The sequence below is a fragment of the Lagenorhynchus albirostris genome, chromosome 16, assembly GCF_949774975.1.
Source record: "Lagenorhynchus albirostris chromosome 16, mLagAlb1.1, whole genome shotgun sequence".
In the NCBI taxonomy this organism is placed as follows: domain Eukaryota; kingdom Metazoa; phylum Chordata; class Mammalia; order Artiodactyla; family Delphinidae; genus Lagenorhynchus; species Lagenorhynchus albirostris.
The window spans coordinates 75,998,226-76,024,170 of record NC_083110.1 but is presented as its reverse complement, the minus strand read 5'-3'; the positions used below and the strand labels follow the sequence as shown (position 1 = coordinate 76,024,170).

Sequence of the window (25,945 nt, the reverse complement as noted above, 5' to 3'; positions counted from 1 at the left end):
TTTACTTTTGAGTGTTGAGAGCTCTTTATCAGCTCTAGATATGCCTTTTGTCAGATATGTGGTTTGCAAATATTTTCTCCCAGTCTATAGCTCATCTGTTATCCTCTTAATATTGGCTTTCACACTGGCTTCTCAGAGAAGAAGTTTGTGATTTCAACCAAGTCCTGTTTATTGATTTTTTTCCTTTATGGATTGTGCTTTTGGTGTCATTTCTAAGAACCCTTTACTAAGCTCTAGATGCCAAAGATTTTCTCCGTTATTAACTTCTAAAGTTTTATAGTTTTATGTTTTAGATCTATGGTCCATTTTGAGTTAATTTTTATATAAAGTGTTAGGTTTAGTGAGGTTTAATGATATATCTTGTAAACCTAGTGATATATAACTGCCTATAGATCTATAGTAATTGTTTTGGTACCATTTGTTGAAAAGACTGTCCTTCCACCATGGAACTGGTTTTGCACCTTTGCTAAATATAGGTTGATCAGATTTGTATGGATTTACTTCCGGGTTCTCCATTCTCTTCCATAGATGTATGTGTCTGTCCCCCTGCCAATCCCATACAGTCTTGATTACTATAGCTATACACTGTCTTGAAACTGGGTAAATGGATTTCTCCCATATTATTCTTTTTCAAAATTGTCTTAACTATTCTAGTTCCTTTGCCTTTCTGTATTAATTTTAGGATCACCTTGTTTATATCTGTGACAGAGTCTTACTGAGATTTAATAAGAATCGTATTAAACTGTGTATCAACTTGGCGAGAATTGACAACTTTACCGTGTCAAGTCTTCCAATCCACAAACACAACGTTTTCCCATTTAGTTAGATCTTCTTCAGTCTCTTTTATCAGTGTTTTATAATTTTTAGCATACAGGTTTTGTTAGATTTATACTTAAGAATTTCATCTCTTTTGAGCAATTATGAATGGTATTGTTCGCTAATATTTTATTTAGGATTTTTGCATCAATATTCAGATGTGACATTAGGCTGAAGTTTCCTTTCTGTGAGCAATCTTTGTTGCTTTTGGTATAAAATTTTCTATGCTTTGAATACATACAGGCATGTGGTTTCAGGGGAGCTCTTTTTTTAAAAAATTAATTTTTATTGGAGTATAGTTGCTTTACAATATAGTGTTAGTTTCTTCTGTACAGCAAAGTGAATCAGTTGTATGTATACATATATCTTCTCTTTTTTAGATTTCCTTCCCATTTAGGTCACTACGGAGCACTGAGTAGAGTTCCCTGTGCTATACAGTAGGTTCTTATTAGTTATCTATTTTATATATAGTTGTGTATATATGGCCAAGAAACACATGGTAGGGAGCTCTTTGATGACTGGCCTGCTTTCTGCTGTGGTACTCAGGCTGTTTAGATTTTCTGTCTCTTCCATCAGTTTTGATAAATTCTATTGTCCTAGAAAATTTGTGTTTTCAGAAATATTTGTATTTGATTCAACAAAATTGTCTTACAGATTCTTTTAATTTCTTCTGATTGGTGATTATTTTCTCCTTATTATTTTTAAGTATTTGTGAATTTCCTCTTTCTCTTCATTATGTTACCCAGTGGTTTGTCTATCATTTCTTTCCCTCTTTTTTTTAAAGAGCAAGCATTCCTTGGCATTCTTTATTAGTTCTGCTATGTTTCTGTTTTTGAGTTCATTAATTTCTTTTTTTCAGATTGATTCTTTCCTTTATATATCTATACACATTGAATATCTGTGTAGAACACGTGGTGTGAGAGGCCTCCATGAAGTCTAGCCAGTGGATCCTCCACATTATGAAATCCCTTCTCACTTGTGGTTAAGGCACAGCATAGGTCCGGAAGTTGAAGTTTTCCCATCGTCATCCTCTACCCAGAAGCTTCTAGTCTTCCTGGGATAGCTGGTAGGTGTCCAACCATCTCAGCAGAAATTTCCAAACCGTGTTTCGTAGTTTTGATTTGGGAGCAAAGTAGGCTTTCAAACAGGCAAAGACATGATTCCTCTGGGTGCGAGTTCTTCTGCATTGGCCCCTCCCCTTCCACTAGGTCAGGAGAATGGCAGTCAGTTGACCACCTGAGTCTTTGCTGCCTCATGTCATGCGCTGGAAGATGTCACCTTTCCTTCCGAAACAGTCACGATGAAAATATCTGCCGCGCGTTGAGCTGCTTCAGTAGTAAGTGCGTCATACGTGTTAACTTTGTTCCTTGCAGCATCTTGGCAGTTAGTATCTAACCACTTACTCTTGCAAAGAACTGCAAAGGCCAGAGGTGGCACGGTTAGTACGTGGCCCAGTGAGTCTTCGAGCCCAGTTCTCCCTTGCATTTCCAAGATGTCATCCTACACCAGGAATTGTCTGCTCCAGCTGAGGTTGAGAACGTTCAGCTCTCCTGGTGTGGGTTTTGCTTCCTTGATACCATCTTTCATGCCTGGTGGAGTGCTTCCTATTTTCTACCAAGGCCTCTCTTTTTGGGGGGAGACTTTTCATTCTTCGCTAGCTCCCATCCAGGTTGAGGGAATGTTGAACCCATGGTATTTCTAAGCATTTTTTAAAGTTAAAATCTTTGCTAAGTTTCAAAGCAGTTGTTATTTTTCTTCTTTTTACATAACCTTCTGATCTCCGATTTTTCTTTAAAGTCTACCTGAAAAATAACATTAGCGTGGCCAACAGAGTAGTCACTTGGCAATACATTTAGAACACAAGGCAGGCGACGGGAAGTAAAAAGCAAAATGCTTTCCAATTTTGCTCACGTAAAATTCCACTGACTTTCTCTCCAAAGTAACATAGTAAAATGCGAACTCTTAAAAGAAAAAGAAAAAAGAAACTCTGCTTTTTAATCCTGCTTTCTGTTTATAACCAAGATGTAAATTCACCTCAATTCGTTGGAATTGCATGCGTTGGAAGAAAATGACCCTGAACTGGGTGGAAACATTGAGAAAATGCCAGAGGAGTGAAGCAGAAAGGAGAAAGAGAGAATAGGGGGTTATTCTGTAATTAACAAATCATGTGTATAGTTTAAAAAGTCAAATAGCACTACTTATAATTTAAAATAGTAGCCCGTGTCCCCATATCCCTTGGTCCTGTTTCCTGGTATCCCAAGGTAACTACTGCAAACCCTTCAGCTGTTTCTTCTGTTTTATTTTTCTTAAACCCTGTGTTTCTGAACAAAATGCTTTAGTACTCTTTCTTGATTCTTTTAAATTATTTATCTGTTGACTTTCTACTATGAAAAGGAAGAATTTAAATCTCTTTCTGACCTACCTCTGACACACACACGCACACACACACACACACCCCACACACTTATTCTCTTTGTCTGTGTCTCTTTCTCTGTGTGTGTGTGTGTGTGTGTGTGTGTGTGTGTGTCTCCTCCCATCCTCCCAAAGGAGTTATATTATCAATTTTAGCTAAATCGGTGTTTAATTTTTGCATCAGGATCATCGTTGAGCTATGATTTGTAGCTGGGTCACATGGTATGCTATAATTACCTTTCCTCTCCTGTGGAACTTTTTTGCTTTTCCTGGAGCTAATAATCACTTCTTTTTAATGGTTTCCTTGGTTTTCAAGGTACTTCTCACTAATTCATTCCGAAGCTGTCTGATAGACCTGAAAATCTCCTCTGAATGTGTCCATAATATGAACAATTCACTCTTTCATTTTCTTCCTGGAGAGATCCCTCCCGGAGCCATCTGGCCTCTGCTGGCATCTGAATTTGTAGGTTTTTCAAGCCTATTACGTTGCTCTTGTCATGCCTATTGGAATTCTCTTCCTATCTCTCCTGAGTTGTATTCTGTATTTCTTAGATCCCAGGTTTCTCTGTTTTTCTGTTTATTTTCGTGGTACCTGCCTTCTGGAAATGGAGCTCGGGAGGTAGAATTTTGGATTCCTTGTACGCCTGAAAATGCATTTTTTGTTGACCTCACCCTTGATGGGTAGTTTGGAAATAATTTTCCCTAAGAATTTTTAACAGCTTTATTGAGCTATAATTCCCATAACTTACAATTCACTCATTGAAAGTGTATAATTCATTATGTTTAATATAGTCACAGAGTTGTGGTATCATCACAGCAGTCAATTTATAACATTTCATCATCCCTGAAACAGATGATTATCCCTTATAATTTGGAAACATTTTTCCGTTGCCTCTTTATCTTCAGTTTTACAGTATAAAGATCTGAGTATATTCATACTTACAAACTTTTGAATTATTTCACCTCAATGAAGTTTTAGGGTAACTTCTATAGCCCTCGTGCTAAAAACTGCCCAATGTTGCACCTTGTATGTAGCTGGTACTTGATGTGACCTTGAAATAAGGGATCATATTTTTCAGTTCTGGGAAATTCTTATTCTTCTTTTTATTCTTATTCTTATTCTCCCTTCATTGTCTCCTGCCAACTTTTTTGAAGTTATTATTATTTGCATGTTGAATCTCTTGTATTAATTTTTAATACAACGCAAACCACTCTTCACCCTGTTACTTCCTTTTCATCCTTCACATTTCAGCTCAGACACCACCCTCCAGGAACACTTTCCCCATCCAGCCCTAGACTAAGTCAGCACCCCCCTCCATTTATAAACTCTCTGTATTTCTCCTCTGAACGATATCGCAGTTGCAGTTTAATAAGTAATTGTACAATTAATTATGCAATTTCTGTCTTCCTCAGTAGACTGTAAGTTCCCTGAGACGAGGGCCGGGTTTACTTTGAGATTCACTCCAACCCAGTGCCTGGCACCCTCCCTCTTCCTGGTCTGACACGTGCGTGTTGCTCGAGTGAACACGGGTTGCAGCTATGCTAGGCTGAACACGGCGTGAGCTGAGGTTGGCACCATCTATAAAGACAAGTTTTAATAAGCGAAGTCCCAGTGTAACCTTATTCAGGGGTTTTCCAGAACACTAGGGAGAAAACCAGTTTCTGTTCACTGTTCAGCTATTTATTGCATGTGTCCATCAGACAGCCAAGCCACCTTCCGTGAACTCACTCAGCCACCAGCTTGGCTGGTCATGTATCTGTTTCTGAGTCCTTCTTGTTATTTAGGTGAACAAACAGGAGAACGTTGAGGAAGTGTGTATTAGCCAGCATCCGTCCGGTATTTAAAATGTCATGAACCCCTGAAAACCCCCTTTCTCAGTTTCCTTGATAAGAAATTGCCAATAGCATTTATCTCAAAATTGTTTGAACAAATCACATGGAGAATTACTGTCTTGTTTTTGACTTATTTAGACTGGTGTTTCTCAACCTCTGCACTTTCGGCATTTTGAGCTGGATAACTTAGCTCTGGGAGTTGTCCTGTGCATTTTAGGCTGTTAGTGGCATCCTGGCCTCTATGCATTAGGTGCCCCCCATGGTAGCACCACACTTAGCCCCCATCCCCCGGTCATAATAATCAGGAATGTCTCAGACCTTGCCAAATGTCCCCGGGGGGCAAAATCACCCCAGTTGAGAACTGTTGCTGTACGTTCAGACTTGGGGGTCTCTTCCCAGTCAAATACAGTTGGTAGCACTGCTCAGGGCCTGTCGGTGTTCCACAGTGCAGTGAGAGTCTACCCACGTGGTTGATGGAGTGCTCAGGAGAGCATATCGGGTCTTGGGCTGGAATTGGAAGTGTTTCTAGAAGTCTCCAGTGGCCAATATGATGACCTGCTTGCTCTTGCCACTGGGCTCATGACGGGTAAAAAACAGAGTGTGCCTCTTCCTGGCACATGGCGTCTAACATCGCGTAGGAGGAACCAAATGTTTTGAGAAACACCAGGCAACTTCACCTATGGTAAATGAACCATGACGTTAAACATTGATTTGTCGGATGGGAAGGAATTTCCTCAGTGGCGATTTGGATTCTAGTTCCACTTGGAGAGACTGGTGTGTTGAGATGGGCAGGGTGACTTAGATTTCTGTGGCTGTGGTTTTTGGCTAAGCCCTAAGCTTCCCATTCATTGAATGGAATTAACCAACCATTGTTTTATCCTGTTGGGACTGAGGTGGTAGGACATGTCTGGACCCACAAGCCTAGGGAAGGAGAGGAAGGGGCTGGAGTGAGTTTAAGAGTGGAACTAGAGTCTGAGTGGGGTCCTTGTGGTGGGCAGGTGTCCCCCCCACACGATGTCCACATTCTGATCCCAGAACCTGTGATTCTCTTACCTTACGTGGTGAAAGAGACTTTGCAGATGGGATTAAGTCAAGGACTTCGAAATGGAGAGAGGGTTCTGGACTATTTAGGTGGACCTAATCTAATCATATGGGTTAAAAAGGGAGAACCTTTTCCAGCTGTGGTCAGAGGAGCCATGACTACTGAAGACTGGGTAGAGAGATGCGACACCACTGGCTTCAACGTTGGAGAAAGGGGACCATCATCCAAGGAATGGAGGAGGCTCTAGAGGCTGAAACAGGCGAGGAAACAGATCCTTCCCCAGAGCCTCCAGCCCTACTGACACCTTGACCTTAGACCAATGAGACTTCTGTTTTACAGGACTGTACAGTAGTAAATTTGTGTTCTTTTAAGCCAGTAAATGTGTGGGAATTTCTTACAGCAGCCATAGGAAACCCATATGGCTCTCAAAGTCTAGAGGTCGAAACAGGAGTCCGGTGAGCATAAAGCCCAAAGCAGGGGTGCTTGGGAGCAGACATTCCAGAGCGAGCACTGATCCCTTGTTTCAGATGGTAACCCTGGTCCTACTAGACGTGTGTGTGCGCGTGCGCGCATGTGAGTACGCGTGCTTGTACTGGCCAGAATACAGAGCTTTGCAGGCTGGAGAGACATGGGCTTCTCTGGGCAGAAACCAAAATTCCAGACTACTTAGAAGGCTTTATATCCTATCACTTACAGTCCACCATCCATACATATCTATTCCAATTTGGTGCTTACATATTCCTTGTGTGGTCCTACTATTTTTATCAGGAGGTTTGAAAGAGGATGGTATTATATTTCTAGTACAGCTGCTGTTCTTTTTTTTTTTTGCGGTACGCGGGCCTCTCACTGCTGTGGCCTCTCCCGTTGCGGAGCACAGGCTCTGGACGCGCAGGCTCAGCGGCCATGGCTCACGGGCCCAGCTGCTCCGCGGCATGTGGGATCTTCCCAGACCGGGGCACGAACCCGCGTCCCCTGCATTGGCAGGCGGACTCTCAACTACTGCGCCACCAGGGAAGCCCAGCTGCTGTTCTTGAGTACCAGAGTCGACGCATATATTATATACATTAGCTCATTTAATCTTCACAAATGGCAGTTGTCAGACGGTACTGATAATGCTGGTCTGCCCTCTGACTGCATTCAGTGTTGCTTGGGAGCACAGGGAAGGTATCGGGAAGGATTGGGGAGACCAGGCTTCTCTGATTCTTTTGGCTCTTCTCAAATATCCCCATTGTCATGGTGGTGATCTCTGTTTTCTAATCCACAAGCTCTCCTCAAGCTGCGGGGGGACATTCGGCTCACGCTGGCTGGCTGGGTACTTGGTTTTCTGGCCCTCAGCAGACTCAGATTGGTTGGTGGGGCCGGTAGGACTTTCTAACAACACCTGCCCTTGACTCGCTGTTCCTTACCTGTTTCCAAGTGAATCAGTCTTTACTGAACATTGTCTCTTCTTAATGTAATGAATACCTTATTGAGGCTGCAAGATGTAGCCAACCCACTCCAATATCTTATCTTTGCTATGTAGTCCTAGTTCCATGGGACCTGTGGACTGGATCACAAACACACAGCTGGTAACACTTTAACTGGTTTGTTCCTGAAGAACAGTAATCACCAACTTCCCAGCCTAGGCTCGTACTGTCTGCCTCGCTCAGACTTAGCAAAAACTTAGCAGTTTTCGAATAGGACTCCCTTGGGTGGAAATTACCCAAGTCTGCTTTGAGGCACACTGGGTGTGTCAGGGAGCCGATGAGCAGGAGTGGAGGTGGAGCTGGGCTCCTCCGCCAGAACCTGGGGTTGTAGCGCTGCCGGGACTGTCTGAGGTCCCCTCGGAGCTCCTTTGTGCTTCAGGCTGACTCTGCTCTGCGTCTGGCCTCTAGACTGGCCTCTGCTTCTCCAGCCACATTATGGGGAACGGGACTGCCATCAGCACTCAAGGTTTGCAACTTACAATTGCGAGTGTCACGTGGTCTCAAATACAAAATCCCAGGGAAGGATGTATTGACTTATCTTGGGTCAAGTATCAAGTGTAGGCAAATCAACTGTGGTCACATCATCAAGGTACTGTGATTGGCCTGGCGCCCACCTTTCGGCCATTCAGCCGTGGCCAAGGTGCGGGGTCATGCTGCCTAAAATATTTGCTTCAAAGGTAATCATGTAGAAAGATACAGATGGAAAGATAACTCCTGAAAATATTAGGCTGAACATATAAAACAATGTGTCCAGACAGATATAATTCCCATTTTTGGCACACACCTTCAAATAGTTGAGATTCTCATCTCTACTTGTTGAAAACAACTGTTGTTACATAACACTCATTAGAAAAGTTGATTAAGATCTAGTTTGCATGTTTAGGTTATGTTTTTAATGTTCGATTTTTTTTAAGTTCTGAAAATTGTTTTTGTGACCACACACCAGCTCGTGTTTGTATTTTGTAGAAATTGAGATTATTTGCAAGGGATTGAGAAGCGCTGATTATAGGTTTAAGTTGTAAGCATTTTTTGACTGAGAATAGTTACTAGTCCCCATGTGCAGCTCCGGAGAACTTGTTTCAATAGCCCAAAAAGGTTGGTGATTGTTCTGGGGATCCTGAAATCCTGCACCCAGAGCCGAGGGAAAAGAGGAGTGTGATGAAAACCAAAGGATGGGAGACTGGAGCATCCAGGATGGAGAAACAGGAATGAAAAGCAATCTGACCCTTTCCTCCTGCCAGCCCAGCTCACCTCCTGCCAGCCCAGCTCACAGCCACGTCCTTAATGAGAAACTTAACTTGTTTGTCTGAGATAAAGTAAGACCATGTGTGTGGAAGCATTTCGTAAACTGAAGGCCATAGGAATTATTATTAGGACATGTTAGGATAGTTGCTCTTTCAAAGAAAAAATTATCGTGTATTTATAAGAAGTTACCAGGGCAAAGATTTTATGTTTTTTTTCTTAAAATATGTCTTTAAGGATGAATGTAGCATCTTCACATACGTCCTGTCCCAAGAGATGATTGGGACATTTTCCTGTGCAGAAGGCTATTCCACAATATTCAAATAAATATTTTATCTTTTTCATTGCATAATGTTTGATGGTTACAAAACCATTGATGTAACATGCACTTAAGGTATTAAGCATTATAATAAAACCAACACTCAGCAACCCACCACACACCTGAAGGGCTGGAACGTTGCCAATACTTTTGAAACTATTTATGTGCTCTTTCCTGATCCCGCCTATTTGCTTCCTCCCAAAAGTGAAACCATTCTCCTTATTAGGGGTTTATTATTCCCTTGCCTTTTAAAAACAATCTTATCATGTATGTATAACATATGCAAGAAGTTTTCTTTCTTTTTGAGCTTTATCGAAAAGATTTTTCACTTTATGTAGCTTTTTTTTTTTGCGGTACGCGGGCCTCTCACCGTTGTGGCCTCTCCCGTTGCGGAGCACAGGATCCGGACGCTCAGGCTCAGCGGCCATGGCTCACGGGCCCAGCCGCTCCGCGGCACGTGGGATCTTCCCGGACCGGGTCACGAACCCGCATCCCCTGCATCAGCAGGTGGACTCTCAACCACTGCGCCACCAGGGAAGCCCTATGTAGCTTTTTAAACTTGTTTTCAACTCAGCATTATGCTTCAAAGGATTGTTTGTGTGCCCGTAATTGTAGTTCAGTAATTTGTACTGCCATTTAACCTTGGGAATATGCCTTATGGAGATTGAATTGACCCCTTTTCAATTTTTTGTTACTTTATTTTATTATACTTTTTTTATTATACTTTTAAAAATAATGCTGCTATTAACATTCTTGTATATGTCTCTTGGAGCGCATGTACAAGGGGATCTCCATGGTATGTACTTGGAGCAGAATGGCTGAGTTGGAAGGTACATAAATGTTGAGTTTAATGGAATAATGACAAGTTATTTTCCAGAGTGGTTGTCCAAGCAGCCTCTCCTCCAGTAGCTTTAGAGTTCCTGTTACTCCACATCCTCACCAACATTGGGTATTGCCATTCTCCTAAATTTTCAATATAAAGAGTGTGTTTTCAATATAAAGCAGTATCTTTCACTGTAGTCCTAACTTGCATTTCCCTAATCACTAATAAGGTTGAACTTCCTTTCCCATGTCTACTTGCCATTTTTGTTACCTTTACTGTAAAATACCTGTCATGTTCCTCCATGTTTATATTGTGTTTTTCTCCTTTGTCTCATTGATTTATAGAATTTAAAAAATATATTCTGAATATTAATCCTTTTGTTAGTGAAATGTACTCAGAATATATTCTCTCAGCTTAAGGTTTCTCCTACTGGTTTCTTTATGGTGTCTTTTGAAAAGCACAAGTTTTTATTTTTAGTGTAGTTCAATTTATTTGTCTTTTATGATTAGAATGATTGTGTCATATATAAAATCTTTTCATACCCCATGGTTACAAACTAATTCTCCCATATGTTCATTAATTTTTTTTAAGTTTCAAGTTTTACTTCTCACATTGAAGTAGTTAATCCATTTGGTTATGATTTTTGTAAAAGGTGTGAAATATAGGGTCCAATTTCAACTTCTTTTTATATTAATATCCAGTTGCCTTTGGACATACATTGTAATAGCTTATTTAGTTCCCATTGATATGTAAGACATCTCTATCAAGTTTATATACGTACATGAGTCTGTTTCTGGGCTCTCAATTTTGTTCCATTTACAATTTGTCTATTCATCCATCAATATCACAGTGTCTTAATTACTGAGGCTATAAATAAGTCCTAATATCTTGATAGGGCAACTCCCCCCTGCCCCCTGTTCCTTCTTCTTATAAAGTGTCTTATTATTTTCTTCCCTATAAATTTTAGTATCAGTTTGTCAAGTTTCTTTACTATGCTATTGGGATTTTTATTGAGAATTGACATTTTTCTATCTATGGACATAGTATATAGATCTCCACTTATTTATATCTTTTGAAATGTCTTTCAATAAAGTTTTCTCCATAAACGTCCTGCACATCTTTTGCTCATTTTATTTCTAAGTATCTTATTTTTGGCTGCTTATGTATAGAACTGTGATTAATTTTTGTATAGTAGCCTATGTCCAGTCTCTTGCTGAACTCTCTTATCAGGTCTAATAATTTTTCTAGTTTCTTTTCAGTTTTCTTTGTAGTCAGTTAAATTCTTCGGGATCTAAATTTGTTGCTTTTTGTTTCTGCTGCTTCTTTCCCATAGAGAATGTTTTCTTGTGTGTTTACTGATATTTTAAAAATTGTGAGCATCTACGTGATTGAACTTAGTGAAACCTCTGAGAACCTAAATTGAAGGCTCTTTTCTTTAGAGGGGATTCATGTGTGCTTCTTTTGGGAGCTGGATGGATACTGCTGTTCTGAAGTCATTTTAGCCCCCTTTGAGGGTCCAAGAAAAAGTCCCTGAATCAGTTTCCCTACCTTTTGTTGTCCCCAGGCTTAGTGGTTTTTTTTTTTTTTTTTGCGGTACGCGGGCCTCTCACTGTTGTGGCCTCTCCCGCTGCGGAGCGCAGGCTCCGGACGCGCAGGCTCAGCGGCCATGGTTCACGGGCCCAGCCGCTCCGCGGCATGTGGGATCTTCCCAGACCGGGGCATGAACCCGTGTCGCCTGCATCGGCAGGCGGACTCTCAACCACTGCGCCACCAGGGAAGCCCCAGGCTTAGTGTTTTGATCCCAGCACTGTTATGGTGCATTTTTCCCTAGGGCGACTCTGCCCTTTTTCTTTGCTCACTCTTCATGTTTTTTTTCAGTTCACAGATCTTTTTTTTTTTCCTTGGAGATGTCCTTTACTTGTTTGCAAGCCCACTGGTGTTTTAAAACATTCATTTGTTTTAATGTAACCAGGATCTCATTGTACTGAAGCAGAAGGCTCTGTAAGCATTTAGTCTACCATTTCGTCGATGGGGGACATTCTTGGTTTTTATTTTAACCAAATTAACATTAGGTAGTAAAATATCTGAATGTGTCCCGGTTTTTTGCCTTGTAGCCCACCTCCTCTGTTTTCCTGATCTGAAGGAAGGCTGGATTGGTGGGAAGCGTAATCTCATACCAGGATAGAATTTTGGGGGAGGGGGGATTGTTTTTTATTTTTGTTTCTGTTTTACGTGAGGGAGGTGGCTGCAGCCCAGAGGAGAGTCAGCAGAGCCTCTCGGCCTTTCTGCAGTCAGGAAGTCTTTGACACAAGCACATCTTTACTTGGGCTGCATTGCAGTTGAGTTGAAATCTCCAGTCACAGAGAATTAAATGTCAAGGTGGTTTTGTGATGTGGAAAATCTCTCTGAGGGAACTGGAAACAAGCCACAAAGGGCTGTGAATGTCAAGCCTTCTCCAAGGATTAGGAGACAGGAAGCATGGGCATTATAGCTCCAGTTTTTGAAGCTGGTTCTCTAATAACAATGGATGTGTCAGTCACAAAAGAAGAAAATATGCAGCTTTTATGTTAGATAAGGAGTGTGTTGCATTCATTAACCTGCCCCCAACCTCCTTCATTCCCCTTGGCCGCACACCCTTTCTCTGCCCTCTCACAACTTCACAGCACTTAATCATATTCTCTTGAAATTTCTAGTTTACGTCCCCATTTCCCTCATTAACCTGTAAAAATCTTGAGTAAATAGATCATGTCTAATTTATCTTTGTAGTCTCAGAGGCTGGCATGGTATTTGCAATGTAATGGCTGCAGGGTTAGGAGCAGGACTTCACACATTCCATGTTGCCTTCATCTTTTCATGCAGGTAGAACTTTCAGACAATTCAGTCCTACCCCAGCATTACTGATTGGCAAATATCTCTTCTATCACCCTGGATTACCAACCTTCTTAAATTTAAATAAAAAGGAATTAATTCTTTATTTCTTTGTAGCTGTGAGAGATTTTTATTATTACTGGGGCACAAAGGGTTAAGCCCGAATATCAGTCGCTCTCTGGAAGTGTCTGAAGGGAACATGAGAATTATGTTTCTAGTTCAACTGGTAATCCTAGATGTTGGTATAGAATTTGACAGTATATTAATTATGATATATTATTCTTATTAAGAGCTCAGATTTATGGAGCAATTATTATGTTCCAGGTGCTATGCTCAGACTCTACATGCATTACCTCATTCACTCCCTAATCACTGTGCAAAGACATAGAGTTGTTACCTTACAGTTGTCTTACAGCTGGAGCCCAGAGGTCACATGACTCTCATGCTGGTAAGTGGAAGAACTAGGAGTCTAGTTTGGGCTTCTTGACCTCAAAGCCTGAGGTTGTAACCAATATACTATAACATCTCTCAACTTATAAATTAACATATAACCTCCTTGTAGGTATCATTATTTCCAGAAAGGTTACACAGCTTGTCAAGTACATGTAGTTAGTAAACAACAGTGCTGGATTTGAGCTAAAGTGGTTAGCACTCATTTCTCTACTCATACTCTTATTGTACATTTATTTACTAAATGTCACAACAATAGTTTCAAAATGTCTGTCTGTGTGTAAATAAAACAATGCCTCAGGAGCTAATCAAATCTAACTTTTAAAGTACTGAAAGAAAATAATTGTCAGCCTAGAATTCCCAGAAAAAATATGATTCAAAAATGAAGGTGAAATGAAGCCTATTCAGACAGTAAAAACTGAAAAAAGTTATTGCTAACATATCTGCTTTGAAAGAAATAACAAAGGGAGTTCTTCAAGCAGAAAGAAAATGATCTCAGATGGAAATATGAAAATGCAAAAATAAATGAAAAATATCAGAAAGGTTAAATAAGTAGGTTTATAATTATCAACCATATAAAACAATAGTAGTAATGTCTTAGAAAATTTATTTATAGAATTAAAAATAAATTCAAAAGTCATGTAAAAGATAGAGGGATAAATGGACTTAAATTATTGTACCGGTTCTAGTATTATCATGGAAGTGGTAGAAATTAAAATTTGAATAAGACTAGTAGTTCAAGGGTACATAGGTAATTTTTAGGGTAATTATGAAAAAAATAGTGTGAATGTATAACTAGTAAGTTAATAAAGAGAAAATAGAATAATAAGAATATTTGATCATAAAATAAAAATTCAAAAAGTAGAAAAAAGGAACATGAAATAGGTGAGTCAAATAGAAAACAAATAGTAAGATGGTAAATATAAATCCAAATATAGTACTAATTACATTACATTTAAATGAACTATATTATCCAATAGAAGAATAATATTATCATACTGCACCTAAGAAAAAATACAGAAAAATGAACTATATGCTATTTACAAGAGACACAGTTTAAATTTAAGCAGTCAGAAGTTAAAAGTAAAAGGATGGGAGGAAATATATCATATAAATCTTAACCAAAACAAAGCAAGTTTAGCTATCCTACTATCAGACAAAACTGACTTTAAGGCAAGAGGCATTGATAGAAATAAAAAGGGATATTTCATAATCATAAAAGAGTCAGTCTACGAACAATATATCACAGTCAAATTCCTATGTACTCAACAACATAGCTTCATAATATATATAGAAAACATTGCGAGAACTAGGAGAAACAGACAAATTCATAGGCAGATTGGCATTCTTTTTACATCTTTCTATAACTGATAGAATAAGCAGATGAAAAATCATTATGGATGCAGAAGATCTGAATAACACAGTTGATACATTTGTTCAAAATTATATGTGTGGAACATTGCATACAACAATCACAGAATTGCAATTAGTTTAAATGCACATGGAACGTTAGAGTTGACTATATGCTGAGTCATAAAGGAAACCTCAACAAATGCCAAAGTATTGACATGATTTAAAGTATGTTCTCTGTCCACAATGGAATTAAAGTAGAAATCAGTAATAAATAGATAACTGGAAAATCCCTAGTAACTGGAAATTTAAAATTATACTCCTAAATAGTTCATGATCAAAGAAGAAATCACGACTGGAATTCATATTTTGAACTGAATGATAATGAAGGTATGACATATCAAAATTATAGCATGTGGCTAAAGCAGTGCTGAAAGGGACTTTCTAACCTTAAATGCACATATTAGAAATGCAGAAAGACTGAATATCAGTGATCTCAATAAATTGTACAAAAAGAACAGCAAATCAGACCTAAAGAATTACCAAGAAAAAGATAATGAAGAGTAGAAATTAATAAAATATTACTTTGAGCCTTAGGAAGTTGCTGATATTCAATCATTTTGATCTATAAAAATGGTAGTTTCATATGGTTCTTAATAGGAAACAAATAATAGAGAGAGTCAACAAGGCCAAAAGTTGATTCTTTGAAAAGATTAATAAAATGAATAAACTCATGGCAGACCAGGGAAAGAGGAAAAAAATCAACTACCAATGCCAAAATTGGAAAAGGGAGCATTGTTAAAAATCTTATAGACGCGTAAAAGACAATAAAATGATACTAAGAACGTGTTTGTGCCAATAATATTGAAAATAGCTGAAACGCAATAATTCTTCAAAAGACACAAGTTACTAAAACTGACAGAAGAAGAAATAGAATATCAGAGTGGTCCAATATCTACTAAAAATGTCAATTCATTATTAAATATTGTCCCACAAAGAAAACTGCCAATTTCAGAATGTTTGAGTTCTTCCAAACATTTGAGAAAGGTATAGCACTTAAAAAAAATCCAGAAAATGGAAAAAGGGAAGCATTTCCCACCTATGAGTTTGACATAAATTTGATATCAAAATCTGATTAGGACATTACAAAAAGCAAATTTATGAAAAAATTTCTTTCTTGAGCATAGATACAAAAAATCCTAAGCAACGTATTGCCAAATTGAATCCAGCAATATGTGGATCCAGCAGTCCATCACCACCAAGTGGGATTTATTCCAGGAATGTAAGTGTGGTTTAGCCACAGTTGTAACCAATTGCTATAATTCACCACATAAACAGAACTAAAGAGAGAAATAATATGATCACTCTGATAGATGCATAAAAGGCTTTTGAGAAAATTCTATAGCCATTTGTGTTTAAAAGAAAAAAGATCCCTTTAAGCTAGCAATAAAGAGGAACTTTCTTAATCTGAAGAAACATATCTACCAAAAGCCCATGGTGGAGTATAGCCAAGCTCCTTGCAGTGAGGGGCACTGGGGCTCACACTGCAGACTCTGCTTGGAGCTCCTGCTATGACTCCAAAGCTTGTATGTACTGACTCATTTTGAGAACTAGAAGTTTTTTATAATGTGAAAAAAAGAAATAGTCCAAACAGCAGGAATTACATATTCTCCTGTTATAACATTAGAAAGTATTTTGATAGAAGCTGAAAGACTCTATTCAGTATTTTCTGAACATAACATGATATGGAGATGCAGCAACCATCTTACAACCCATCTTACAACCCTTGGAGACAATGAGTATGAAAAATGAATGTCTACTGATGTTGACTCTGGTACAGTCAACCAGCTGCATAAGTGCTAGCAGCTGCAAACATCCAGATTCTCTTGTTATGTGAGAAAGAATGAACTCATACTTGGTTACAATAAAAACAAACTAACACATAAACAAAGGAAAAAAACCCCTACTGGAAACGTAGTGAAATACTCAATGGTGAAATACTTAAACCTTTCCTTCAATCTCAGGAATGAGACAAAGATGTCTATTATTAGCATCTCTTTCAGCATTGAACTGGAGATCCTAGTCAGTATAATAAATAAAGCAAGAAAAAAAATAATAAAGCCCTAACAATTGGAAATAAACAGAACTATCATTGTTCTCAGATGACATATCATGTCCTTAACAACATCCAAAGGAATCCCAAACTCTTAGAATTATTAATGAATTAGCAAAGTGGTTGGATACACAGTCAACGTACAAAAAGCATTTATATTTCTACACACCAGCAACAAAAAAGGAGAAGATAAAACTTAAAATATTATTTATAAAATAATCAACATCAACTATCTAGGAATAGATCTAACAAAAGATAAGTACAATAACGCCTAAATAAATAGAGGGGTATACCATGTTTATGGATTGGAAGATTTAATATTGGAAATGTTAATTCCTTTAAAACTGACCTATAGATTCAATGCCATCTCAATTAAAATCCAAAAGGCTTTGTTTTGGAAATTGACAAGCAGAATCTAAAATGTATATAGGAATGCAAATGGCCAAGAACAGTCAAGGAAATTGTGAAAAGCAAAAACAAAATGGGAAAATGTACACTACCAGATACAAAGACCTATTATAAAGCTACAGAAATCAAGACAGAGTGGGTTTAGCATAAGATAAGGAACAATGGAACAGAATATAGCATCCCCAAACATACCCACACATGTACAGTCACGTGATTTACAGCAATGGTGCCGTTGATGTGCAATAGGAAAGTAATCATATAAATGGTTATGGGTCAATTGAAAGCCCATATGGAAAACAATGTATCTTGACCCTTACCTCACACCGGTACCAGTCCGTGGCCTGTTAGGAACCGGGCGGCACAGCAGGAGGTGAGCAGCAGGCGAGCAAGCGGAGCTTCATCTGTATTTACAGCCACTCGCCATCGCTCACATTACCGCCTGAGCTCCGCCTCCTGTCAGATCAGCGGCGGCGTTAGATGCTCAGGAACGCGAACCCTGCTGTGAACTGCGCATGCGAGGGATCTAGGTTGCGCGCTCCTTATGAGAATCTAACGCCTGATGATCTGAGGTGGAGCTGAGGCGGTGATGCTAGCGCTGGGGAGTGGCTGCAAATACAGATTATCATTAGCTGAGAGGTTTTACCGCACAGAGACCATAACAAATCAGTTGTTTGCAGACTCATATCAAAACCCTATCAGTGAGTGGCAAGTGAAAACAAGCTCAGGGCTCCCACTGATTCTACATTATGGTGAGTTGTATAATTATTTCATTATATATTACAAGGTAATAATAATAGAAATAAAGTGCACAATAAATGTAATGCGCTTGAATCATCCCAAAACCATCCCCCTCCCCGGTCCGTGGAAAAATTGTCTCCCACGAAACCAGTCCCTGGTGCCAAAAAGGTTGGGGACCGCTGGTTTAGAGGCAGACAGAGAACAGGAGAAGAGGAGTCCAGACAAATGGAACAGTATGTGCAAAGGCCCTGAAGCAAGAGAGAGTATAATCAGTATCAGGAATTGAAAGAAAGAGCATGGAAAACAGGAGGTAAGCAAGGGTCTTATAGAACATGATGAGGAATTTGGTCTTAATACTAACATAGCTGATACTTTAAGCAGGAGGTGACATATTAGTATTTCATTAGAAAAGTAAACCTCTGACTGCATGATAGATTGGAGGGCAGTTTACATTTCAGAAGACCAGTGGGAAGCAACTGCAATAGTCCTGGCCAGAGAGAATGGGCTGGGTGGTGGGAGTGAAGATGGAGGGAGTGGAGAGATTCTAGAAGGATGTGGAAGGTACAATTGACAGAACTTGGTGATGGTTTCACTGTAGGGGAGAGAGGGAAAGGGGGGCCAAGGAGGACTCTGGGATTTTGTTGCCCTGGGTGGATGGCAGTACTTTTTCTGAGGCAGGGGGTCCCAGGTTGGGGTACAGAGTGGACGAAATAAATCAGTTGGTTTGGGCGGGTTCAATTAGAGACATCGCTGAGACGGTAAGTGGAGAGGTCAACTAGGCAGAAGGATGTGATGTAGGTCTGCAGTTCAGAAGAGAGGGCTGAGCCACATCATTAATTACCCTTCAAACATAAGTGTTGGATTTGTCCATATTTGGTTTTTTTTAAGTTTGAGAAATTATTACTTGGTTTGCATTTCCTTTTTTCTCTCTCCCCTTTTCTTTGGAGGACTTGTTTGAATTTTTCTTTCCACCCCTCTCTTATTGTTTGTGTGCTTCTTTTGACTGAGAGGCTTCCTAAATTCATCACTTCCACCCACGCGTGGGTGAGGGATACACCCCTCACCTCTGCCACCCCTCACCTCTGCTGACTGCCTCGCTGGGTCACTGTGGGGCGTGATCAGCAGAAAAACAGATGGCAAAGGAACTGCAGATGCAAGTCATTTGGAAATGATTTGAATGTTGGAAACAGTTTGCTGTTTGGGGCGGGGATCATTTTCCAGTGCAAAGGGCCTGAGCTGTTGCTGAGGGGCCTTTCGAAAGGCGTGCTTAGCACATCTTAATCTGCAGGCGTGGGCTCAAGTCCGTAACCTCCTGCGGAGGAGCACGTTGTTTGATAGATCCTGGCTCCCAGCAGGTAGTCACAGAAACCTGGTGGACAGGTGAGAGAAGGGAGAAAGTTCAGCAGAGGGTTGGCTTCCAAGCACATATAAAAGCACCTAAGAATAATTTTTGAACGAGTCAGGCAATTCAGAATGAATAGAGCCAGCAGCTCTTTCTAAACAAACTTTACTAGACAGTATTGATTTGGACTAGAAACTGAGAACCTTCTTGGGATCTGTCTGGATCCTGAGTCCAAGGAGATTTCACAGTAGGAAAACAAGGATTCCAAATGCTTCAGCTGGTGGAATGTTCTAAAAGATTAGTACATTGGTGCTTAGTTCCAATATTTAAGAAATTTGAAAGGAAGACGCTCAGGAAGACTTGTCTATGTTGCTTAACAATTAATGTTTTAAAAAACTGAGGCAGGGGCTTCCCTGGTGGCGCAGTGGTTGAGAGTCCGCCTGCCAATGCGGGGGACGTGGGTTCGTGCCCCGGTCCGGGAGGATCCCGCATGCCGCGGAGCGGCTGGCCGCGGAGCCATGGCCGCTGAGCCTGCGCGTCTGGAGCCTGTGCTCCGCAACGGGAGAGGCCACAGCAGTGAGAGGCCCGCGTACCGCAAAAAAAAAAAAAAAAGAAAACTGAGGCAGAGCTGAAAAATGTGTTTTCCGCAGGAAAGTCATTTTTTTTTTGCTTATCAAATTGACCTCCACTCTGGGAAGTCAAATTCTGGCTCTTTTACCCTCAGTAATTTCTGTGCAGTAGGATGTGATGAAAGGGGTCTGGCCTGGGGCCCAGATATCACTGGATTATTGCTGGCTGTGGAGTGGGGTGGGAGAATTGTCTGCACGGCTGTGACAGCCCAGGAGAAACCTCGTGTGTCTTAGAGACTCAGGCTGCTGTTTCTGTGCTTGGTGGGATCTAGTTTGTTATGTTCCCAAACAGTTTTCCAAATGAAATTTCTAGGCCAACTTGCCGCTTTTGCTGAGATTTCTTTCCCACGTGGAACTCTACTACTGTGTGTGACGTAAATGTTCAGCATAAACAAATATGTAAGTTATTTGTGTACGTTTATGTGCGTGACCAACATTTAGTTCTTCCTGGGGGCCAGGTATTGTCCTAAGTGTTTAAAGGGTATGAAACCATTTAATGCTTACATTAATATTTTAAGCTTGGTGCTCTTATAATTCCCACTTCGTGGATGAATAAACTGTAGCCTAGATGGGTCTGTTACCTGGCCAAGGCCACAGGAGGGTGAGCAGTGGGGGCCAGGGTGTGACCCAGTGCTGTCCACCTCTGGGACCTGCTTTCTCTATTGCTGCACCTCTGCGTGGAAGAGGGAAACATTTTGAAGTGTGTAGTCCCAATGGTGTTTTGTTTTTTCTTAGGAGTGACTGGGTAACCTCCTATAAGGTCATGGTGAGCAATGACAGCCATACGTGGGTCACTGTTAAGAATGGATCTGGAGACATGGTGAGTCTCTTTTCCCTCCGACCACGCCCTGGGTGTCTGGCTGTGCAGGGCCTGGCAGAGGCAGTGGACACCCGACCAGTGTTTGCACCTGGATGTTGCCTGGTTCTGTGTCAACCCAGACCAGCCATCCAGTCTGATGGATAATGACCCCCTTTCCGTACCCGGAAGCTCGGAACCAAGTGGCCCACATTTAGGGCTCCAATTCAGAGCTGCTGGAATTCGGTCTCTTCCACAAGTCACAACTCAGCCCTGGAAGGTCAGCGGCCCATGGGGAATATTGGGACCTGCACAGCTAGTCATTTATAGTAGTTCCTGAACGTTCTTTAACAACCCTGGTCTTTCAGCTCCACGCTTCCCTTCGGGTTAGCCAGTTCCGATCCTATCACCCTCTTCCTCGGGTTCTCAAGTGCAAGTTCCAAACATGGTATCCAGTGCCTTCCAAGATCTGACTGCAGCCTCCAATTCAACCTTCTTTATCATACTTACCGCGCCCCGCCCACCCCCCCAACCCTGCACACACTCCTCTGTGTTCCAGTAACAGGGAGATGGTTGCTCTTCTCCTGAATCCCATCTCTGGGCTTCTCCAGCCATTGCTTCCTTTGCTTTACAATCCCTTCCATCCCCACACATCTAAAGACTTTTCCTTCAAGGCCAGTTCAAATGACACCTCATCCCTGAAGCTTTGCCTGGTCCTTTCCTTCTTCTGACATCCCAGAGCTTTGTGGATGTCTCTTTGCCATGGCACTAATAGATTTCACCTATGACATCTAAATATAACGCCCCTCCTCCTCCCTGCCCCCCCCACTAGACTGGGGCTTCCTGAGGGCAGGGTCCAGGCCTGATCCATTTCTCCTTCCCCCTCAATGCCCAGCTCACGTTAGGTGTTGCTCGAGATCTCGTGGAATGAGTGAATTACTGACTCTTTCATGCCTTGATAATCAAGCTCTAAAAGATTCTCTTTTCTCCCCCTTGTGCATAAGTAGATATTTGAAGGAAACAGTGAAAAGGAGATTCCTGTCCTCAATGAGCTCCCCGTCCCCATGGTGGCGCGCTACATCCGCATAAACCCACGGTCCTGGTTCGATAATGGGAGCATCTGCATGAGGATGGAGATCCTCGGCTGCCCGTTGCCAGGTGAGTCTGCCCGTTGCCAGGTGAGTCTGCCCGTGCTTCCTGCAGGGCAGGTGCTGACGGAGCACAGGTGCTCAGCCAGCAAGGTGAATAAAAATAAGCCACACAATCTTTTTCTCATGTAAAAAAATACCACATCTATTGCAGAATATTTAGAAAACATAGGTAAACAAAAAGAAAATAAATACAAATCTCCCATAACCCCACTCAGAAACACCATGAACATTTGGTGTATTAAAGTAACATGTCAGCTGTGGTTTTGCCTACTGGGATTTTAAGATGATATATGTTGCAAGGTTGAAAATTCACTCAAAGCTACTACTCAGAAGCAGGCAAAAAAAAAAAATTAGATAACATTGTTTTTGGTGACACGTTTAATTGCCCTTGACTGCTCCTGCTACACTGGGTAGAGGAGGTGGTAGGAGTTAATTTTAAACTTGACCATGTCCACAGTCTCTCCGTAAAAGTAACTTCGCTTGGATGCCTGTGTCTTTGGGAAAATGCTTGCTCCTTTCGGCTGTGTTCCCCTTGCCCTGTCTTCACATCGTGGTATCTGGGTGCGACCGCAGAGTGGCAGGAAGATGGGGGCTTGAGTTCACACGTGGACCCTTGCTGGTGTCTGCTCTGGACAGGCCGATCTTGTTTGGCTTTGGTGCTCTGTCGGCCTTTCAGAACTTATGAGTTCGTGTGCATATGTGGCAGCCCCTTCATCCTGTCCAGACATCTCCAGGGAAGGAAGCTGGCCTCCAGAACATTCCTAAGGCCCTTCACTAGGGCCTCTAGGAATTTCCACTTTCCTGTCCACCCACAGTCAGGCCGTAGGGAACGAGGAGCACAGCTTCGGGTTCTCTCTCCTATACTTTCTCCCCCAGGAAAGCCTCAGCTTTCTTGTCTAGTGAGAGTCAGGCCTTGCTACCTCTGGATTCCCCCTGCCAGGGGAAGGGCACCACCAGCTCTGATGTCTCAGGTGCTGCTATATCCGTCACGCTATTTCTACAGCCATCCCACCCCCCACACCGTGAACTTACAGTTACTGAGTTTTCAAAGCATATTTCATGTCGTTTATTGCTTTTCCCTCAATCCCGTAATATCCATGATCTTGCTTTGCCAAGTATGAATTTGTAGAACATACGCTCTGTATTGGTGAGAAAGATGGGTCTACCTACCTACCTACTTACCCTCACACCAGACGGATTCTTTGTTATATATTTGTGCTTACTAGACGGCAAACTTTTTTCATGTCATTTAAACTATTAGAGACCATCTCTGTCTTGTGGATGCTTTTATTCTAGTCTGCGGACAATATCTCATGTTTTCAAACTGCCTCTTATAGTTAGAAGTTCAGTTGTGTCCAGTGTTTTGATTCTCTACAGAATCCCACAGTGCGTATCTTTGTTTCTGTGTCATTGTGCGTGTCCAAAATTATAGTGTAAATTATGGGATTATTGCTCACATTAGGTTACGGTGGCTGGGATTGCTGGTGGAAAGGAAGTATGTGTTTCCAAGGACGATCCAGATTTGGGATCCGGGCCTCCTTTTGTGGCTGGCTCAGCCTGGGGTGACAGTCGCCTGCTGCCGGCCAGGGCCTGCTGGGCGTTCCTGAGTTCACTGCATCCGCAGGCAGAGACATAGGTGGGGGTCTGTGAGGCCTTCTTCGTGCCAGGTCACTCAGCACAGCCTTGGTCTGCTTGCTTTAAAAAGCAGGGTCACGGTTTCTCTCTGAGGGCGGGAATTCATCTGTTGTTGGTAAAGGGCAAAGGGCAGCCTGTGAGAGTCTCATGAAATAAATATTTTCCTGTTAAGTTATTCTTGGTGGGTGTATGTTTGAAGATAGGTCCTGGGGGCAATTTAAACACAAAGACAGAATTACCATGTGAAATCTGGATGGGTTTCAAGTATGGACTTGGAATGGTTCTATTTTCCAACCCTGAATACTTAGGGCCATTTTTCTTCTAGAAGTTACTTAGCAGTCTGCCCAGAGGGGAGCTGGCCTTTGTGCATGCCGCCCAGCGGTGGTCACATCTGAGGGCCTGGGGTGGCACGGGGGCCCCATGTCCACGTGGGTAATTGAACCTTGCTCAGTTGCCTTGTTGTCGACGCAATTCCTTTATGCAAGTTAACGAGGCCAAAGGCAGGGGTGACCCAAGCAACTCAGCCGCTCAAACCCAAGGTGACTTTGTGCTCTACATGCAAACGCCCAGAGTCTATCTTCCTGGAACTCTTGTTTATGAAAACATTTACCTTTGCTTCTGCTTCTTCTCTGTTCTGTCTTCCCTGTCTTCCTGTGGACTCTCAGGTGAGAGCAGAGGAAGGGGAAGATTCTTTTTAAGTCTTCATGAATAATGTGTCCAGAAATTTTTGAACTAGAAAATGAATTACACTATACCATGGTCTATTAATAGGACTTTTAAAGCTCGAATAGAAAAGGGGGAGTGTTGTTTAATGGTTATAATTTCAGTTTTGTAAGATGAGAATGTTTTAGAGATCTGTTTCTGCAACAGTGTGGATATATGTAACACTACTCAACAGTACTCTTGAAAATGGTTAAAATGGTAAATTTTATGTTATGTGTGTTTTACCATGATTTAAAAAATTTTTTTAATTCAAGCAAATCTTTTAAATGTTGTTCATTTTTTTAAAAAGTGAAAGGAAGTCCTCTTCCCCAAATTTGAATGGACTTGTCCATTTTGGACTAAGGATCTATGCATATCAGAAACTCTGGGGAGAGCTTCGTAAGATAAATTTTTAATAATGAAGAATTCAGGTGAAGACACACGCCAGCTGATTTGCAGATCACAGCCTTGGTGGTTTTCAGGTATTTTGCTGTTGCAAACAACACTGCAATGTGCTCTGCCTCTTTCAAAAAGGAGCTCCATTGTTCTGCACACGATTTCCCCACAGGGTGACAGGACTGTGCCCAGGGTCCTGGGAAATAACCCTGCAGGGCAGGCGGTGGCAATGCTTGAGCCCCTGGTGCCGGTCTGCAGCTTCTATTATGAATGTGAGACTCTGACCTCTTTGGGGCAAGTCTTCACTCCTCCCACCTCGTCTTCCTGGCCACCAGGTCTGAGCAACTGTCCTCTCTCTGCACAGTGCCAAGCGGTCCAGGGTCTTGAATTTGACCCAGAGGAGCTTGTGGTGAGCTGTACAAAGATCTGTGGAAAGGAGCTTGTGTCCCTCAAGCATGGAGGAGCTGCTAAAGGGCATTGCCCCTGAATCATCCCTTTGGGCAGGCCAGGACCCGTTGAGATGCTGTGTCTCCTTTCTCTGACTACACATACCCTCCATTCATAAGCCACTGAGAAAATGTTTTAATTGTAAGACCACCTACAGTCTCGCTGAACTGTAATAATGTTTCAGCCTGCCCCACCCCCTCTCAACAATTTGTATAAATTGGGAGAAGGATGGGTTCTATTGGATCAGCATAACTGCAAGGACCTTTTAAATCTATTTGCTTTACTACCTTCCACTTTTCTTCACCAAGTCAGGCCACACTCCCCCCAAAATTCATGTCCCTGTGGAACCTCAGAATGTAACCTTTTTTTGGAAAGAGGCACTTTGCAGATGTGAGTAGTTAACGATGACATCATACTGGGTTAGGGTGGGCCTTAAATCCAATGACTGGTGTCCTTAAGAAGAGAAAACAGAGCCACACAGGGAGAAGGCATGTGATGACTGAGCCAGAGACTGGAATCATGAGGCCACAAGCCAAGGATTGCTGTCAACCGCCAGAAACTGGGAAGATACAAGGAAGGATCTTCTCTGAGAGCCTTGAAAGTGCACGGCCCTGCTGACAGCTTCATTTCAGACTTCTGTCCTTCAGAAATGTGAGAGAAGAAATTTCAAGCTACCTAGTTTATGACACTTTGTTATGGCAGCCCTAGGAAACCAGTACACTAACAGATCCAAAGACGGCATAATGTTCCATAATTATCCTCAATCCTGAGGATGTGCTTTTCATTTACCACTCACTCCACCCTACCCTCCATTCTCTGTTCCGCCATAGTGATAAGGTAATAGCATCATGGCATAAAGTGGGCCTCTTCTCAGAGGTCACCTGGGCCCTAAAAAGTGCTATCTTTTTGTAACTAGCCCTTTCTACATAACTTGATTGGAGTATCCATCCATCCATCCATCCGTTCA

General features: G+C 41.5%; 1 protein-coding gene across 6 annotated transcripts in view; it reads left to right on the top strand.

Annotated features, from left to right (window-relative positions):
• Nucleotides 1-25,945, top strand: part of CPXM2 (carboxypeptidase X, M14 family member 2) — a 128,274-nt gene that overhangs the window by 65,080 nt on the left and 37,249 nt on the right. For all 6 annotated transcript variants that reach the window (XM_060125688.1, XM_060125686.1, XM_060125684.1 and 3 more), the window contains exons 5-6: nucleotides 20,587-20,671; nucleotides 21,655-21,805. In XM_060125688.1, coding sequence (XP_059981671.1) covers nucleotides 20,587-20,671; nucleotides 21,655-21,805 — 236 coding nt within the window. The remainder of the gene's footprint in view (nucleotides 1-20,586; nucleotides 20,672-21,654; nucleotides 21,806-25,945) is intronic.